The 21,103-nt window shown below is 38.3% G+C and overlaps 1 protein-coding gene across 1 annotated transcript in view; it reads right to left on the bottom strand.

The window, feature by feature from the left end:
* spg (dedicator of cytokinesis spg) overlaps positions 1–21,103 on the bottom strand; it is a 916,969-nt gene that overhangs the window by 73,096 nt on the left and 822,770 nt on the right. The window contains exon 43 of the mRNA XM_090372306.1: positions 3,413–3,782. Coding sequence (XP_090228432.1) covers positions 3,413–3,782 — 370 coding nt within the window. The remainder of the gene's footprint in view (positions 1–3,412; positions 3,783–21,103) is intronic.

Genomic DNA, 21,103 nt, shown 5'->3' with positions numbered 1-21,103 from the left:
TTTATTTATTTATTATTATTATTTTTTTGTTTACTATACAAGAAGATATTTTTTATTCAAAGGATTTGAATACAATTTGTAATTTTGTATAATCTTAAGCTGGTTACTTTTTTGGAATATTTTAATTTTTTTATTTTTTTTAATATAAGAGGTGATAGATTTTGTTTAAAAGATTTGATTACGATTTGTACAATCTACCCAAGAGAAAATAAATACCTGTGTTATACGCTTTTAATTATTTTCCCTAAGTCTGAGAAAATCGGTTTTAAAACCGGTTTTAAGAGTAAACTTCGGTTAAACTCGGTTTTGAAATTTCTCGGTTTTATGCAAGCCCTACTACTGATAATCAAATCAGGAGTATTACTCCCTCTAGTTGCCTCCCGAACATGCTGATGTAGAAAACAATCATCCAATAAATATCCAATAAATCCACAAAAGTCTTGCTGGTGTGTGAGTGACCAGCCCCCAAATTCCAGTCAATATCCGGGAAATTAAAATCCCCCCATTATAAGACTCTCTGATTTACTGGACCACTCTATTTCCCTGTACAGTTTCTTATTATACTCATCAGTGTCATTAGGCCTATAGCACACTCCTACTCTCAATTTGTATCTCCCAATGCTTATGTCACACAAACTGACTCGACACTGCACTATCCAGTAATGTCGACTGGCTTCACATCCTTGGATTTTATGTATTTCTTAACTAATAGCATAACCCCTCCTCCCTTCCTATCCTGTCTATCCTTTCTGTAGACATTGTACTCCCCAAATTCCAGTTCTGCATTCCTTATATCTATGTGACACCACGTCTCTGAAATCCCAACAATATGTCTTTGATGTTTTGAGCAATACCTCAAATTCATCAAATTTATTTACTAAACTCCTAGCATTGGTATACACGTAAGTATACATGCACCTGTTCTTTTTCTTAGCTACCCTAACACAATCCATGTGTTTACTTGTACCCCAATGATTCCCAGCAGTCTCTGAAATATCCTACATCTTATTTTCCAGGCTGCTGCTCATTCCAATAGAAGCAGTGCAAGAATCACTTTCACCTCTGCCAGTGGCTACTGTTAATCTATTAGTCCTTGTATTCCCCCAATCTAGCAGTTTTCCAACCCACCTAACACTACCTCGATAGCATCAGCAAACATTCTTGCACCCTTTCTATTTAAGTATATCCCATCCCTGTAGAAGCAGTCTCTCCTGTTAACAAGTACAGACCAGGCTGAAAAAAATTCTACCCCGTGAGCCTTGCACAATCTTTCCAGGGCCGAATTGTTCAACAGGGCTCTCATCATATACTCCCTCCTATCATGTCTGGGCAGAATTACAGACACTTTCTCAAATTCAACCCTAGTTGACGGCTTTTTTTCAACAGTGACCTGTACTTGTTAAGTAATTCCGCCGGTCTCCTGCTCTTAATATCATTAGTGCCAAAGTGTACAACTATATCACTATATCACCTTTTGTGCGCTTAAAAGATGATATCTGCTCTACAACGTCATCAACCTTTGCCCCTGGCAGACATACCTGGTCCTGTTCCACCTATCCTTTTTACAAAGCATGTTTCCCGTTTCCTTGACAATTGAGTCACCAACAAATACTAGTTCCTTTGGGACCAGAGCATTCTGCCTTGGGGGCTGCTGCTGTGTTGCGCGATGACCAAGTGCAAGCTCTGGCATTGGTGTGGGCAGCTGAGAGCTTGATGGGCCCCTCACTTTTAATCCTTTGAGGGCATCCACCCTGTCCTTCAAGCTCTCATATAGGCCCATAACAATGCTGAGTTGTCGCCTGATTTCCTTACACTCCTTGCATCGTGCACAAACAAAGACATCCCCCATGGCAGTATCATGTCCCGTACCCGACTGCTCCACAAACATCAAGCAAAGTAGCGCACGTTAAAAGGCTGTGATTCAGAGGGCAACTGCCCCCCTCAGTTCTCCTCTGAGCCACAGCACTCCCATTAGCTTCAGCCTTTTGCTTTGCTGCTCTGGTTTGAGTCATGATTTCAATTTAATTTCAATAAAATTTCAATTTCAGTACAAAATTAAAACCCTAAACTTGTATCCCAACACAGTTATAATGCTATATTTATGTTTCAGTATCGAGTGTTATCTACGAAATCCCTTTATATAACTTCCGTATCAAGTTAAGTATTAATTATTTATTTTTCTAATTATTTATGTTACGTAACCTAAGTCGTTATATGTATAGTTAAAAGTACAATTTAATTGACAATGAAAGTCAACAAGATTAATAGATTTTACTGATTAATCGACAATATTATGTACTATACTATACTATATTAAGCTTATGCTATCTAGTTCGAGATATTTTGTATCGCGTTACAATGGCGGCAATTTATGAACGGTCAACACGGGGATTTGATATCCTTACCGATACTAAGTAATACCTACAAAATCTCTATCTAAGTTACTTTAAACAAGTATTGTGAATAGGAATATAAAGCTACTCTAGAAAATAAGTTAATATGCCAATTTAAGCTAATAAAACAGAAATAAATCAGAAAAAATTTCTCTGTTCCAGGAGCGGCAAAAAGCTACATCAGCACAGGCTACCCTCATTCACGATTCAATGATATTTCTATGGGCACTGTTCTTCTGAATTGGCTTCTATAATTCCCGCTCTCTCTTTCAAAACAGTCCGAACACGTGCCGCCACCAGCCAACATCCATTTACAACCCAACTTCAAACTCACAGAATAAACTTTTCATCTTCCTCATTTATTCATTCAACTGCTGTTTGCTGGAACAACCTTCCTTCATACGTATTTCCTGAAAAATTACAGTCTACAGAAGTCAAGTCTAATGTCAACAAATATCTTCTTTTGTCTTCTCAACCTCCAACCGAAGCATGGTACTAAGTACTATAGGTTCTAATACCTCTCGTGTTTGGTGTTTTCATAAAAAAACAACTTGCAGTAAAACTTTACAGACTGGTCTGGCTGGTACAATCCTGATCTGAACCTTTGATAAAAGGGATTTGATAAGCACTGCATATGGTTATGTGAGTGTGACATAGTATAATTTGATGTTTGTTTTAAAGGAGTGGATATCAGCAGCCTAGCACTCTAAATTGCTTAAAATTATTATCAGAAGGATTATGGTTGTCATTAATGTCACAAGTAGGCCTGAATAAACAGTTTCTTGAAAATGCACACCAGCATACAAATACCTCTGAGAACCAAATGTATATCTACAGTTTTTAGAAAATTATTAACTTACTTTAATATAGAGGTACTGTTTCGGCTATAAACTGCAGTATTAATTTCATAAAAACTTGTAAAAAACTTGTAAAAATTGAAAGTATGAAGAAAAAATAAATCTAAGTTAACTAGTTCTGGAATAATATGCATATCATTTATAGTTAATTATATAACTTGCCTCTAGGTGGTAGTGGAGGTGCTTCAATGTCTACATTATAACAATGCTCTGACCAGCTGTTTCGTGCAGATCCATGTGGACTTGGAATAGGGCTTGTCACTAAATTAGGTGACATAATTCCATCCCCAGGAGCACCATCTGGTGTGTGAGGCCATTTAGGCATCATTTTAGGACTAGCGGTTTTGTTATGTGGCTGTGATGAAGATGATGTTACTGTCTGGCGGGGTAAAGAATAGCATGAAGAGGAAGAGGAGGAGGAAGAAGCTGGAGGAGTTGCATAGCCCAAACTTTCTTGAAGCGGATCACGCGGTGGATGTGGCAGCTCTCTTTGTGGTCGAGAAGGGGGTCGAGATGGCCTTTCTAAAGTAGCCTACATTAAAACAAACAATATAAAGCCTGATAATAATATTTTAAACCTAATAGAAATTGCGGTTTAAACAAGATGATGGAAATAAAAAAGAAATGTGATTAAAATATAATTGAGTGAAAAAAAAGGTCTAGTGGCAAAGCTAACTTGAGAACAGAATGATGAGAGAAAGGTCACTTGTGTTGCACTGTGGAACTGTAACACTGCTTATATAAAAATTATAAAAATGAGTTGTGGAATATCTCTGCACTTACATTTTAATTTCAAAATACATTTTTTATTTTGGATTTCACATATTAAAAAACAAGATTTTAATATAAAGAGCGTAATTTGTAAATCATTATTCAAAAAATGCCTATTGTAGTTTGCTCCACTAATCTAAAGTAGCTGATAAATTACTATTAATTTAAAGATGGTCTGTTTATATATATTATTTCAAATGAAAACAGTTATTACCTATTTTCGACTATACCATCATTAAAGATTTATTTATTATATTGTTGTTTATGTTACATAGCAAGAACGTTAGATGATGATGTTAAAAATATAAAAATACATTTAAACTGATGAAGATGATAATGATTTCAAATATTTCTTTATTTACAATGTATGACAGGAAGGAAATGCAGAAAAGAATAAATTTTTTTCTTTCTTTCTTTTAAATGAATTACAATGAAAGCCGGTGTACTAGAAAAGTAGGAAAAATTTGAAAGTTAAAAGTTCAAAGTATAATCTTAAGGTGTAATTTTTTTTTTTTTATGTAAACCCCAAACAATAGAGGTATTAGAACCTATAGTACTTAGTATCGTGCTTGGGTTGGAAGTTGAGAAGACAAAAGAAAATATTTGTTGATATTTGACTTGAACTTCTGTAGACTGTAATTTTCAGGAAATACATATGAAGGAAGGTTGTCCCAGAAAACAGCAGCTGAATGAATAAACGAGGAAGATGAAAAGTTGGTTCTGTGAGTTTGAAGTTGGACAGTAAACGGATGTTGGCTGGTAGCAGCAGATATTCAGATTGTTTTGAAAGAGAGAGCGGGAATTACAGAAGCCAATTCAGAAGAACAATGCCCATAGAAATATCTGTAGAAGAGGCATGCAGCAGAAACAATACATTTATTAGAGAGCCAGTGGAGAGACTCTGTAAGAGATGAATCATTAATTAACCTAACTGCCCTCTTCTGAATGGAATCAAAAAGCCTGAGAGAGGTTTTGGAGGCACCACCCCAGATGTGGGAACAATATTCCATGGCAGGGCAGATTTGCGATTTATACAGAGTGAGCAGCTGTTTGGAAGAAAAGTAACGACGAGAGCGAAAGAGAAAACCAAGTTTTTTAGATGCAGAGGAAGCAATATTTGTAATGTGCTTGTGCCAAGAGAGATTAGAAGTCAGGGTAATCCCCAAAAGAGATATATTTTGCCTAGAAATCGGAGTGTCACTAAAGATAAGCCAATTAATAATTACAGAAGCCAATTCAGAAGAACAGTGCCCATAGAAATATCTGTAGAAGAGGCATGCAGCAGAAACAATACATCTATTAGAGAGCCAGTGGAGAGACTCTGTAAGAGATGAATCATTAATTAACCTAACTGCCCTCTTCTGATGGAATCAAAAAGCCTGAGAGAGAGGTTTTGGAGGCACCACCCCAGATGTGGGAACAATATTCCATGGCAGGGCAGATTTGCGATTTATACAGAGTGAGCAGCTGTTTGGAAGAAAAGTAACGACGAGAGCGAAAGAGAAAACCAAGTTTTTTAGATGCAGAGGAAGCAATATTTGTGATGTGCTTGTGCCAAGAGAGATTAGAAGTCAGGGTAATCCCCAAAAGAGATATATTTTGCCTAGAAATCGGAGTGTCACTAAAGATAAGCATAGGAGCAGAAGATTTCTTTTTTGCGAGATATAAGACAAGACTGAGTTTTGAATGATTGAAATTAACTAAGTTGTATTTCCCTCACTGGAGATCAGCATTTAAGGAATTTGTAGCAGATATTTGAGAAGTTAAAGCTGGTTGAGCAGGGCAAAGTTTTTACAAATGGAAAGTGGAATATAATGTGCTATCATTGGCAAAACTATGGATAGGATTTTTAGTCAATGGAAGAACGTCATTAATATACAAGAGGAAAAGCGTGGGGGAAAGAACTGAACCTTGGGGGACACTGGCATTAGTGGAGAAGTTAGAAGACAGAGAGAAAACTGGATAACCAATTACAAGAAACAGTTCGGAAACCATAAGATGGAAGCTTGTTTAGAAGACCGTTATGCCAAACACGATCGAAAGCCTTTGAGATGTCAAGAGCAACAACTGCTTGTGTTTCACCAAACTTTTCCATTGAATTAGTCCATAAATGGGTAACATAAGCCAGATTATCACCAGTGGATCGACAATGGCAGAATCCATACTGGCGATCGTTGACCAGATGGTAGGTTTCTAGGTACTTTAAGAGATGGCGGTTAATTGATTTCTCCACTTTAGAAATTGTAGAAGTAATTGCAATGGAATGAGAATTGGATGGGAGGGACTTGTCAACCTGGCTGGATATGAGCAAATTTCCAAGCAGAAGGAAAATCACCTTTGAATAAGAAAGTGAAAAAAGGTGGCAAAGAATAGGAGTAAGTTTAGGAGCACAGGTTTGAGACAAGTGGAGAAATACCATCGGGCCTGGAGCTTTCTTAGCATCAAGATTTGTCAAAATCCTTCTGTCATCCTTTTGACGGAAGACCAGAGGAGGCATTGAATGGAATGTGAGCATGTTGGGAATGGTGGGAGGTATTTTACCAAGATCATTAATACATGAGTTGGCTGAAGTGACAACAGAACCATCTGGTTCTGACCGAGGTGGGAGCAGAGACGGGGAAACGTTGCGGCCAATAGCTTTGGCAAGAGACCAGAATGCTCGGCTACTATTAGGGCAAGAAGCAAGTTTTCTACTCTTAGTCTGTTCAAAATCTAGTTTGGACAGATTAATAACTGCTTTACAATCATTGCAAGCTTTGGTGTAGGCAGAAAATGAAACTGAAGAATTGGAAACAAGCCGATTACAATATGCAACCTCCTTCTCTTGAACAGTCTTAGCACATTTATTAGAAAACCAAGATTTAGATAAAGGACGATATTTTAAAGTGGAGTGCGGAATAAAGGATTCCATTCGTACAAGAATAATTTCGCTGACATGATCTGAGCAAACATTGACATCAGAAGTTTTGAAACAGTAATTCAACCAAGGAAAAGAAGAAAACAAATCTTGCAGGTCATTTTGCATTCTTGTAATTCCAAACAATACGAGGTTGGGAATAGCCATGAGATAAAGGCTCCATTGGAGAAGAGACAATCACCAAGTTGTGATCTGAGGTGCCTAAAGGACCACTCACTTCAATTGAGTACTTAGAAGGGTTGTTTGTGAGAAAAAGATCAAGCGTGTTGGCTGTATGGTTAGGATTGTCCAGTATTCTTGTAGGTAAATGAACAATCTGTGCAAGGTAATTAGCAATTGCAAAAGCTTCAGCATCTCGACCAGCTGGGTTGGTGTGACTAGAAAACGGAAGCTAGCTGGAGTTGTTAACATTAAAATCACCAAGGAAAATTACCTCACTGTTAGGAAAGTTGGACTGGAGAAAGCCAAGTTGCAAATTGAGGAAGTCAAAGAGCTCCAAGTGATTAGTGGAGTTGGGAGAATGGTAGAGACAACAGATGAATTTGACACAATCAAGTAGAGAGATTTTAAGCCAGAGAAGATTGAAAAGAGGAGATTCCAAATTACCAAGTCTCTGATAGGGAATATTGGAATGGACATATGCAAAAGTACCACCTTTCAGGCGAAAGGAATCATACAGCGAATAATTTGGGCAACTAGCTGATCAGCAAGCCTCCTAGAGAGTTACCAATAGGTTCGGTCTGGTGTACTAACTAGTGGCCGGCCTCCGAACACCGTTTTATAGCTGTACCCTCGAAATGTAAGGAAGATTGGATCTCGCCACGATGTTCATCATAACCTCAAAAGTCTTCAATCATACTGCATGATAGAAGAGATGGGGAAGGGTTGACCAGAACTTAGCTCTGGAGACTAAACATGGATTCCCCCACTTCAAGCCTCCAATAAGCAAAGTGTTGATATTGCACCTGTTGATGAGAGTCATCTATCACCTAGTACTGCCTGGTGACACAGAAGGGGTGGCATTCCTCCATGTGGTGTGAGCGCCACACCTCGACCCCTGCTTATGTTGGTTCACACCTGGGTGGTCACCCACTGTGTGCTTGTGTATAACCTCCAGCACAAGCACCCACCATGTGCTTGTGCATGGAGGTTATACCCAGGATTACTAATAGTCCCGCCATCGTGAAGATGCAAGCAAAGGATTTGGTTGTCACCGACCATTCGGACTTCGCCAAAATTGGGTCCAATTGACTTGAGTGTCTCCTGAATATCAGTTCCATCCGCGTTTTAGACTCCCAGGTAGCAAGTACAGCTTGTCTGGCATATCTGAGAGAATGTCTGTGACAACCTCAAGTACTTGAGACCCTGTAACAACCTCAAATTAAAAGTATGGTTCATAGTACATTAAAAACCTCCCTAAGGATTTAGCTGATCCTTGGTTGAAAATATATGTTTTTTACTTATTATTTCTACAAGCATGCACATATTGGTATCATAAGTAAAGAGAAACATATTCATTTATTTTCAATTGAGTATGTCTTATATACTTAAATCCACCCGAGTATGGCAGATAAGGAAACCACAGCGATGGAATGCTTCACAAAAAATTCTCGGATGGAAAGCAATGCATATGCAAAGGCATTGTCGCAATACAAGTAGCAATTACTATTAGTATTAATATTAGCCATATAGTGCAATGAAGCCACAGGCTTTTGCTGCACCAGTCAAAAAGAAAAAGAAAAAAAAGTAAATAAGGAAATACAAATTATGTGCTTTTCTCTTCATGTCAGTAACTATCCAATTGACCTTTGAATTTCTTCAAACTGTCAGTATCAACTACCTGCAGAGGTACCTTGTTCTAGTAATGAACAGCTTGACGGATAAAAGAAAACTTCTTACAATCAAGTCTAAACCTCTTCCCCTGTAATTTGAATTTATAATTAGAATTCTTTAAAATAGTGAAAATTCTAACTTCATTCATTTTACTAATCCTTCTAGGAGCCTCATAAACCTCAATCAGGGCCTCTCCAAGGTGTCTGGTTGCCAAGCTAATCCACATAATTGATGTCTTTCCTCATACAGTCACCCTTTTGCTGATTTCACCATGCAAGTTGCCCATCTTTGGACCATTTCAAGAAGCTCAGTGTCTTTTTTCAGATGAGGTCTCCATACTTGGTCACAGTATTGCACATGGAGTCTTAGAAATGCCTCATATAGTGAGATTATGACCCACTATCTCTACAGGATATTGGTTGATAAATCACCAATAGGCCACCATGAGCTTTCCTGGCCATCTTTTTATACTGCTCAGAGAACTTCATATCTGTTGGTATTGTAACTCCCAGAACCCATTCTTCCTCTACTATTTTTAATTTAACCCCAAAAAAAGTGTATAAGTTATTTTGGGATTGCTATTTCCCAAGTGTAAGACCTTGCATTTTGCTACATTAAAATATAGCTGCCACTTTTCTGACCATTCTTGAAGCCCCTTCAAGCCATTTTGAAGGTGTGCTACTTGGCACTGATCATTAATGACTCTCCCAATCTTTACTTCATCTGCAAATTTTGACATGGTCTCAGAAAGTTTTTAAATTCTGTACAGTGCGATCAACTGACGAAGTTACCAACAGTAAATTCTAAGTGGGAAGCATTCAAAGAATTAATCGTGGATGCTACTAAAAGTTTCCTACCTATTAAGAAATATTGTTCCAGGTTTAGGCCTAAAAGTTTATCTAATGAACTAATGAGACTCGTAACAGAGAAGAAAAATGCATGGGATGCATATAAATTATCAAGTGACTCAGAAGCCTATGGTAGATATAAGGTAGTCTGTAATCAGGTCACAAAGGAGGTTAGGCAGGCGAAGGCAGATTACGAGAAATCCTTGGTAAAAGATGCTACAGCAAGGATTTCTTTACTTATATAAACTCTAACAGTAAGTAAGGGTTTGCTGATCCTGCTCAGATAGCAAACAAACTGAATGAGTATTTCGAATCTACATTCATACATGAGGAATTATTAAGGTTTAAAAATGGCAGAAGGTTATCAAATTGTAGCAGGATACTTAATGATTTTGTAATAACTGAGAGCAAAGTGGAGGAGAAATTGTTGAAGTTAAACATAAGAAAAGCACCTGGGGTGGATGGGATCTATCCAATTATATTAAAGTAGGCGGCAAAGCAACTAAGCAAACCCTTAACCATAATTATGAGAGCATCCTTGGAGTCAGGGGAGGTTCCCACGGACTGGAGATGTGCAAATGTACCCCCAATTCACAAAGGGGGATCGAAGGGTGACACGAGTAATTAGACCAGTTAGTTTAACTTCTGTTCAGGGTAAAATAATCGAGGCACTGGTTAAAGATGCATTGCAGGATCATCTAGACAAGACTGCAGCAATAATTCAGACACAGCATGGGTTTGTTAAGGGAAAGTCTTGTCTGACAAATTTGATAGGATATTATGATGTGGTTACAAAGGAACTGGATGCAAAAAATAATTTTGATATCATATATTTGGATTTCAGGAAAGATTTTGACACTGTTGCGCATGGAAGACTATTGTACAAATTGGAGCAGAATGGTAATAAGGGTAAGTTGCTACAATGGATAAAAGGATGGTTAAGTGGGAGAAGGCAGAGGGTGGTAATCAATGGGTGCTGCTCTTCATGGACTAATGTTATTAGTGGAGTCCCACAGGGTTCGGCGTTGGGTCCACTGTTGTTTTGTATATTTATCAATGATATTGATGAAGGTATATCAGGCTTAATGTCGAAGTTTGCAGATGATACAAAGGTTGGCAGGGTTGTTAATGACAGTAATGGCAGTGTGCTACTGCAACAGGATCTAGATAATTTGGGCAGATGGGCTAAGAAGTGGCAACTGAAGTTTAACCTTGACAAATGCAAAGTACTGCATATGGGTATAAGTAATTCCAGAGAAACGTACCAACTGTGTGCTACTACACTTAAGATGGTAGAAAATGAAAAAGACCTGGGAGTAATTGTGCAGTCGGATATGAAGTTTTCTGAGCAATGCAGCCAGGCTGCCAGGGCAGGTCACGGGTTTTGTCAACGATATAGAGGAATTTTGCTAGCAGGGAAAAGGAGGTGATTGTCTCTCTGTATAAGGCAATGGTCAGACCACGACTTGAGTACTGCATACAGGTCTGGAGGCCTCATTTTAGGAAGGATGTAGATTTACTTGAGCGTGTACAGGGAAAGGCAACAAGATTGGTGAAGGGATCCTCTTACCAAGAGAGGCTTAAGTTCTGCAAATTGCAGTGGCTGGAGACTAGGCACCTGCACGGTAATCTGATTGGGGTGTATAAGGCCTTGAATGGGTTGAGCATGCTGAATTCTGATGGGATCCTTCCACTTGTTCAGATTACGAACATAAGGGGGCATAAATTAAAATTGAGAAAGGACAGATGTAGAGTAGATGTGTGGAAATTTGCCTTTAGCCAGGGGGTGGTTAATTGCTGGAACAAACTTCCATCTGCCATAGTGGAAGTTGATAGGTTGAATAAATTTAAGGAGGAACTGGACAGGCATTTGGAGGGAATGGTGTGATTTTTTTTTTTTTTTTTGGCTGATGCTGCATAAGCTCATACACTTGCTTTCTTGCATCACATGCCACCACCACTACTACTACCACTACAACATTATGCCCTCTATCACTTCACCAATGTCATTTAAAAAAAAATCAGAAACAACAATGGTCCAAGAACTAATCCTTGGGGATCCTACTTCTGATGTTACTCCTATCTGAAGAATATCCTTAATAACAACTTTCTGCCCTGCAGCCACCCTGCAATCCATCTTAGAATTTTTTCAGTAATCCCAACATGTTCCAGTTATAGAGTATCCTCTCATGAGGAACTGACTCAAATGCCTTACTAAAATTCAAAGAAACCATGTCAAATTTTTCTCCATCTAGCTCACGAGTAACTGTGTCAAAATACCTACCAGGTGAGCTAAACACGATTTTCCCTTAAAAAATCATGTTGTGTGTCCTTCAGAATATAATTTCTATCTAAATGTCCCTGGATTGCACTCTCAATCACTGCTTGTAAGGTTTTCCCTACCACTGAAGTCCGTCTAACCAGTCTGTACTTACCAACTTCACTCTTAAAACTGTCTTTATGTATTGACAATATGTTGGCATTTCTCCAATCCAAAGGAATCTCTCCAAAGTCAAAATATGCTTTCATAATTAATCTCAATGGTTGAATACATTCTCTGGTTGCCTCCCACAAAATTACTGGCTATACGCCATCAACTCTGGGAGGCCTGCTTGCCTTTAGGCTCAAACGTTTTTCAAATAAACAGTTATCTGTAATTTTCAAAATCACTAATTTCATATGGCTCAGCATAAAGGGTCTTTCATCAGTAAAGACTGATGCAAAGTACCTATTCAATACATCAGCTGGGTTATCTAAGACTTTCACATGACCAGTGAAAGAGAGTATGATCCAATTTTTCGTTTTCTTCTTTTTTATTCACATACATGAAAAACTCCTTGTCCCCAATTCTTTGCTTTCTTAGCCAGTGCTTTCTCATACTCTGCCTTGGCCTCCCTAACCTTATTTGTTGTAGTAGTATTTCAGGTATCAGCTACAAGTTGATTTGTGGTACTATTACATGCCCATCACCATTGCAGACATGTAGTATTTTATGGAGGGTAGCTCTAGAACACTAATTCAACCCTGCCTCAATGCAAGGTGACATGGATTTTATAGATCTTTATAAAAGCCCAGAAATGTGTGTGTGTGTGTGTGTGTGTGTGTGTGTGTGTGTGTGTGTGTGTGTGTGTGTGTGTGTGTGTGTGTGTGTGTGTGTGTGTGCATGAATTGTTGTGGAACCCAACTTATAGTCTTCACTCTATCAGGAGTGAAGACTAGAAGATACAACTTATCTCGTACCCAAGGAGCCAAACCCAGGCAGAACCTCATGAAAAATAAATAAATAAAATAAAAAATGAAGAGGCCAGGAAAAAAAAATCCATTGGTGGAATGCGAAACCAATTAATGCCAATCCTGTGCCCAGAAGCCCCAATCCAAGCACTAGCAAAATCCTGCCTCTAGAATAAGGCCAGGAAAGAGAAAAAACATAGGGGGGGGGGAGTTGTAGGGAAAGGGTAAGGGGAAAAAGATAATGGTTCAATGGATAATGTCTGTGTCAGCATCATCTGTGGACTAGGGTTGGTGAAGTTCCTTGAGTAGGCTGATCCATGAAAAGGAATCTGGTTGTAGTTGGATCAAAACATCAACAGCGGCCAGTAGTTGGTTGTCTAGATGGAAGGAGTTGCTTTCGGCAAAGAAAAGTCTTAGTAGCAAAGCCCTGAAAAAGTAGAAAGTTCTCCTTGGAGCTTAGCAGAGTTTCTTCCAGACCAGCAGAAAGTGAAGGAAAAAGGCAGCCATGCGTCACAGGCAGCCATAAATCCATATACAGGTGACAATGGAAAAGAACATGTTCCAAATTTTCAATATTGTCACAGATATAAAGAAGTGCAGCTGTAAGATGGAATTCAGCCAGTGTGGTATTTGTTGACCCTCCATTTTTCATTTTCCACTAACCTGAGTGTAGTACAACATAGATGGTACGTTATTCTGGGGTTACTGCTACCCATATGCAGTACTTTGCATTTGTTAATGTTAAACTTCAGTTGCCATTTCTCAGCCCATCTATCTAACTTTTCTAGATCCTGTTACAGTAGCATACTGTCATTAACAACCCTGCCAACCTTTGTATCATCTGCAAACTTGGACATTACACCTGACATGTCTTCATCAATATCACTGATAAACATAGAAAACAATGGGCTGAATACCAAATCTTGGGGTATTCAGCCCATTAGTGGCAGTGTTTTTCACCATCAGATAAGCAGGATGAAAGGATTGCACATTACAGAGAACTATGTTATTAGTTCTCTGTACTTGATAGTCAATTTATTAAAAAAAAAAAAAGTAGGAATTTGCAAAATGTTTTAAAAAATTTCAATCTTAGTGTAGTTTTATTAATTTTTTTTTGTAAACTGTCCATTAGTCTACTATGTTTTTGCAAAAAACATCAGAAGAAACTCTTTCTAACTAACTATATTATGACAGCGAGACAGAGATGTGGTAAAATGAAGTCAAAAAGGTGGAATATTGGCAGCTACGTATTGGCAAAACGATGCTAGTAAAGCATATACAAAGGGTACTAGGAAAGTTTTGCAATACAGCTTTGTTTATTTCATTTTTTCAAAGTAATTTCCTCTACATTCAATACACCTTTCCATCCTCCGAAACAAATCTTTAAACCAGTTCTGCCAAGTTTCACTAGGGAGTAAAGCACACTCGTTGTCCCAAGTCCGTAGAAGGTCCTCATCACTGGAAAACCGCCTCCTTTTTAGCTTCATTTTCACATGCGGGAACAGTGCAAAGTCGCTGGGAGCAAGGTCTGGACTGTAGGGAGGGGGCTCGAGAAGTTTCAGTCCTGTCGTGGTCAAATATTCGGTGCAGGCTTTGGCGCGGTGAGCTGGAGCATTATCGTGATGGAGGTACCAGGTGTCCAGGGAGGGGGCTCGAGAAGTTTCAGTCCTGTCGTGGTCAAATATTCGGTGCAGGCTTTGGAGCGGTGAGCTGGAGCATTATCGTGATGGAGGTACCAGGTGTCCATTCTTGACTTTGGCCGCAGGTTCTTCATAGATCCAATGACTTTAGGCAGGCATTGTTCAGTATACCACTTAGCTGTGACTGTCTTCTGCGTGCCCAAAACGACACGTTCCACAATTCCACTCGATTTGAAAAATACAGCTATCATTTTCTTCTTTACAGATCGGGATTTTCTGACAATTACGGGTGTGTTGTCATCATCAAAGACCCAAACTTTGTTTTGAGCCTTGGTCGGCAGATCGTAATAGTACAGCCAAGTCTCGTCACCTGTCACGATGTTGTTCACATACCGAGATTGTCCCTTATCAAACTTTTTTTAACATCTCCCGGCACCAAGTCACACGTCGTGTCATCTGCTCTTCAGTCAGTTGATGCGGCACCCAGAGAGAACAAAGTTTCTTCACGTGCAAATGAGCTTGCAGAATCGAACGAATTGCTGGTGCATTTAGGCCCAAAGTATCCTCTATCTGTTGGTAGGTCACTCGCCTGTTTTCGTCAAGCATTTTCCTCACAGCAGTAACGTTTTCCTCCATAACTGACGTTCGTGGCCTTCCCGGCCTCTCAGAATCCTCCAGAGTGAAATTTCCCCTTTGGAATTCTCTATACCACCTGAATATCGTTGTACGATGTGGACAATCATCATCTAGTGCAAGAGTCATTTCTTCTAAGCACTGGTCTATGGTTAAACCACACACGAAATTATACCGCAAAACTGTCCTTATCTCATTTCGTGACCACGATGCCATCGCAAGCACTTTACACTCTCACTACTAATGAATAACTGAGCCCATCGACTTGGCGCGGCGGCTACTATGCACGTATGAACATGTCTCAACATGCAGCAACAAGCAGCTTCCTGTGATTCATTGTTGCGTCATATTGCAAAACTTTCCTAGTACCCTTTGTATAGCAAGCATCAAACAAAACAGAAGAGGGGGGGGGGAAAGAAACACTTTTAACTCAATTTTTCATTCCTTCTAATAGTTTGTCCACATCTTCATTAAATTTATTCAAGCTATCCACTTCCACACACTAGGTAGGAGTTTATTTCAACAACTAATTAATCTCTGGCTAAAGGCAAATTTCCACATCTATTCCTCAACCATCCCTTTCCAATTTTAATTTTGTCGCTGGTGTATGTTGGCTGAAAAATAGTAAATATATTATCAATATTCAGTATATTTAACCTTACTTGGCCTTTTAAAGCCTTTATACACTTCGATTAGGTCACAAACTAATACTATTGCCCTTCTCTGCACCCTTTGCAACAAGTCTATATTCTTCTTAAAGTAAGCTTTCTAAACCTGTATGCAGTATCCAAGATATGGTGTAATCATTGCTTTATACAAGGGAATAATTGTTTCTTTGTTCCTGCTGGCAAAGTCTCTGCATATCACTGAAAGAACAGCAATTACCCTTAGGTCTTTCTTCTTCCTTACCTTGAGTCTGGTGCAACCCAAATGCAGTACCTTGTATCTATCAATGTTAAACCTCAGCCATTTTTCAGCTCATCTGTTTGGTTTAGCTATATCTTCTTGAAGTAGCATACCTCCATCATAGGTATCATCCTGCCTGTGTATCATCAGCAAACTTTGACACCAAATGTGAAATACCTACATCAATCAATATCATTAATAAATATTAAAAAAAGCAGTGGAAATTTATAGCTACTCTTTGCATTCTACTATCTAACCATGCTTTATGCATGGTAATTTACCCCAATGTTACATTAGTCCAATACAAAATCACTCACGTGGAACACTATCAGAATCTTTAATAAAATCTAAGTATAAATATGTCAAAATTATTCTTTGCATTCAGTTCCTTTGTGATTACCTCATATTACCTTACTATCAATTAGGCTGGTCGGGCACAATCTCTCTTTAACAAATCCACGCTGTGATTACCTTACAGCCGCATTCCTATAAATATGATCTTGCCATTTCTTCTTTAACTAATTGACTCCATTATATTCCATGGCACAGAAGTCAAATTACAAGTCTGTAGTTACAGACTTGTAATTTGACTTACCCACTTTCTCCTTTGAACCACCCTTGTGAACACGAGATACATTTGCACATCTCCAATTTGTAAGGACTTTCTCTGAATCCAAGGAGAAAGTTGGATTCGGAGAAAGTCCTTACAGCTAAAGGTTTGACTACTTCTTTTAATTAGACTGGATAGATTTTATCAGACTGAGGTAGGTGTCATCTTTTAGCTACAGTAATCTCTCTTCATCTTCCTTTCAGGTATCATAAAATGATTTCACTCCCAACCAGTATTACAGAGAGATTTCTACTAATCACATTCCTAAAAACCTGTTCATATGCGTTCAGTAAAGTGTATGATTATATGCAGGTAGACATCATACTACGGTAACATATAGTGTAACATCTGATTGTGTAGGAAGTCATTAAGTAAATATTTTACTTCTAAACCTCTTCATCTATGAATGGAGATGCAAAGTATTTATTCAGTATTTCAGCAACCTGTATAGGATGATTAGTAGTTATGAAATTTATATCAAGTAGCAGGCATGAGCCACATGCCTCTCATCTATTTCAGTTTCTGCTTCATTCTGCTGGTTGTGGAGTAGGATTCTTATCTAGAGGTATTGCTAGCAGTGTATTTGCAGCATGTGTAGCATACTGCTGCAAACAGAGAAGTTCTTTTGATGAGGAGAGGAGCATTCTTGTCTAATCAGAAATTATAGACTGAGTATTGTCTAAGTTGCTACAGAAAAGAGGCATCCAAGTTTTTCAATAGTGGGTCAAGTGAATTTTTTAGAGATAATAATGGTGAACATTCAAAAATATGGATTTTTTTTCTTAAACAGTAACACAAAATTGGCTCAGACAGTTTAATCAACTTCACCTGTAAAAAAAGGTAACTATTATAGTCTTAGTGCTAGTCACTGACCAATTTGATCAAGTAGTGAGAATATTGATATTTAACTGAACTACACACAAGACACGGGGAATATATAAAATGTTGCACGGCAGACACCTCTACAATAGAATAACTTTATAAATAGTGATATGTACATGATTTAGCAGTAACATAAATGGTTTCTTTGGCTCTTGATATAACACTATGTGGTGAATCTTGTGTATGTATATATATATATATATATATATATATAAAAAATTCATCACAGTGTTATATACACTGCCATATCATTAATATCCAGACACCCTTCTGTTGATAGCTGGTCATGTCCTACCCAATTACCAAGTGTCAGACATGACTATAAATATGCTTGTAGGCCATCAAGGAGAGAGTAGTATGGCTGAATGCAAGATGCCACAATCAACATAGTTAACAGGCTTCCAGTGCAGAATGACAATACGGAGCAATATGAATGTAGCAAATGGTCTGTACCAAGAGCCATTTCAATGGCACTGAAGATACTACCAACTGGTCAACAGTTAGTGATAAATTTCTGCAAATGGAAGCAGACTAATACTGAAACTGTCCTGAAATGACCTGGAAAATCTCTGTTATTTGTTATTATTTGGTTTTTAGGAGCATTAGCAACTAAGGCCATATTGCTCCGGGGATATGCGGTGGTCATTCCCTGACCTTTCCGCATCCTCCGTATTTGGTGGGCATGGGGTCGAACCCCAGTCTAATCAAGAAGCGTGTGCTATGCACTGCTGCTCCTGCCCACCTGGCTACGGAGGCGCCGGAAAACCTCTGAAGCTATCAGAACATGATAGGAGCACTCTGCAAAAAATTGTCTGCTCAGAATGCATCTATGTTGTTGCAGCATATAGGCCATCAGTGAAACACTGGGCACATGTCTGCACAAGTACAGTGTGTAGGTTGCTACATTATATGGATTAGCACAGTCTTGCAACTGTGCACTAGCAACTAATCATCCCAACTAATGCCAGATGCCATCTAGCTTGGTGTAAGGTCCACAGCCCAATGGAAAGCTGTGCTTTGGATGGATGAGCCATGGTACACGGTCTGCCAGGTCTAATAGATGTGCATCGGTATGACAGATGCCTGGAGAAGGCTAATTGCTGAAATGTATTGTCCCAAAAATGAAGTTTGACAGAGGTAGTGTAATGGTCTGGGGCTGTTTATCATGGTTTTGCTGGGACCATTGGTTGTTTTGGACAAAACCACGAATGCTGAAGTCTAGATATCCTGGACAATAATGCATTACCTACATTGTGGTAGCAGGTTGGGGAAGGCCAATACCTGTATCAGTAGGACAATGTTTGCATTTTGACAGACTGGTTTGAGGACATGATCATTGAAAAGTTGAACTGGCCAGTCCAGAAACCTGACCTCAATCTCATAGAACACCTATGGATGAATTGAATTGCAGGTGTGCGTGTGAGGAGAGATGACAAAAAAAAAAAAAAAGCAGAGCTAAATACTGGTTGTCACTTTGAAAACTAAATGGCAGAAGGGAGAACATTTACAAAAAACTGGTGAGAGTGTTCCATCGAGACTACGGGCTGTGATAAAACTAAGATTATTTGTAGGTATCTGGATATCAATGGTAGGGCATCACTTACTCACACACACACTTTTTGTTTTCATGTTCCTGTGTATTATTGATAGAACACTACAAACTGTTCTAGCAGCCTGCCCGAGAGTCTGACATAGTGCTCAGAAAACGTTATGTTGGACTGTAAAATTACCACCATATCCTTTTCATTATCCTTGAATGGGTTGAGCACGCTGAATTCTGATGGGATCCTTCCACTTGTTCAGATTACGAACCTAAGGGGGCATAAATTCAAATTAAGAAAAGACAGATGTAGAATAGATGTGCGGAGATTTGCCTTTAGCCAGCGGGGGGTTAATTGCTGGAACAAACTTCCATCTGTCGTTGTGGAAGTTGATAGGTAAAATAAATTTAAGGAGGGAATGGTGTGATTTTTTTTTTTTTTGGCAGATGCTGCATAAGCTCGTACACTTGCTTTCTTGCATCACATGCCACTACTACTACTACTATTATTGATTAACTTGAATTTGGCAGTGTGAAATGGTACATAATTCTGGGATTACCCAAATGTAGCATCTTGCATTTATCAATATTATGCTGTAATTGTCATTTTTTAGCCTGTCCAAATAGTTTATCAATTCAAATGGGCTTGCTAAAGTAGCATATCCTAATAATGTCATTAACCACCCTACCCACCCCTGTATCATGAGCAAACTTGAAATACGTACATCAATGTAATTATAAATATCAAGGACAATAAGGAACCCATCATTGAACCCTGTGAGATCGTAATTGCATTAACTCATGAAAAGTGGCCATTTAGAACAATAGTAACTTTTTATTAATGCCACATTGAACTAATTAACATAACAATTATTCACATAGCAAAGTATCAAAAGCTGCTTTCTGAAATCTAAGTATAAGATGACAAAATTACTTTATGCATCAACAGGGCTGGTGATATGGGTGTGCAAGTGAGGCACTTGCTATAGGCATTGCCTAAAATATGCACTGCTAGATGCGCTACTGCATATATATATGTGTGTTGAGATACAATATGAATTATTTGCCATTACAAAGTTTTGCTTCAGGAGCCACAAACTCTAACACCAACCCTCTGCATCAAGTTCCTTTGTCAAAAAAATCATAGTAAGTAATCAGACTGATCAAGCATGCCCCCCCCCCCTTAGCAAATCCAATATTTTATTGCCTTTTATTTTCTCTGCTACACAGATGATCTTGTATTACTTTTTTGCCTTTCAGTTATCGTAAAACCATTTACTATTAACTACACTTATAGTATTGCTATCTCCAGAAACTTCACATGTGAATATAGATGAAAAATATTTATTCAGTTTATTAGCAGCCTGTATGGAATCACTGATACTTTTGCTATGCACAAGTTCATCATTTTCCTTCTAGTGTTAACTTAAGCCAAGAATTCTTTTCTACTTTTCTTTGTGTTATTAGCCAAAGGCTTCTCATAATCTAAATTAGCAATCTGAATCCCTAAGTAATTTGATTACAGAATAATTTATTCCTACAGTGGGGTTTTTGTCCTCTGACAAGTTATAATCATCACACAATTTTATTTTCTATTACTAAGCTCATAAAGTTCATCTGGCCTCAACTGTGGTTTTAACTGGAAAAATACCTCTTTGTTCGTATAAAAAAATTTAACAGCTTCTAGAATTACTTCCCTGAAGACTACTTGGTTTGCATTTGTGTTTGTTAAAAATATCAGCTGCTCCCACTGGAATGTAAAAATGTCTAAGACCACCATAATCACCTTTAAAAAAAACAAAATACCATCCCTTTTTCTCTGACAATAGTTATTTTTTTGAATAAATCTGACATCAATAGATTATGATCCTGGCAATATAGTGGCTACGTTAGTAAAACAATTATTCTGACTTAACTGATTATTAAATTACAACTGTTGTTTCTGTTTGACTCATTTTTACCATATAGAAAGCAGTCATCAAACAAATTCAAAAATGTTCTGCTACTGAACAAGTGAGAAACACACACGAGTTCCACTCATT

This window comes from Mastigoproctus giganteus, chromosome 4 (assembly GCF_048544385.1).
Source record: "Mastigoproctus giganteus isolate SK-2022 chromosome 4, ASM4854438v1, whole genome shotgun sequence".
NCBI classification, from domain to species: Eukaryota; Metazoa; Arthropoda; class Arachnida; order Uropygi; family Thelyphonidae; genus Mastigoproctus; species Mastigoproctus giganteus.
The sequence above is the reverse complement of the archived record's forward strand: the minus strand, read 5'-3'. Positions and strand labels throughout refer to the sequence as shown.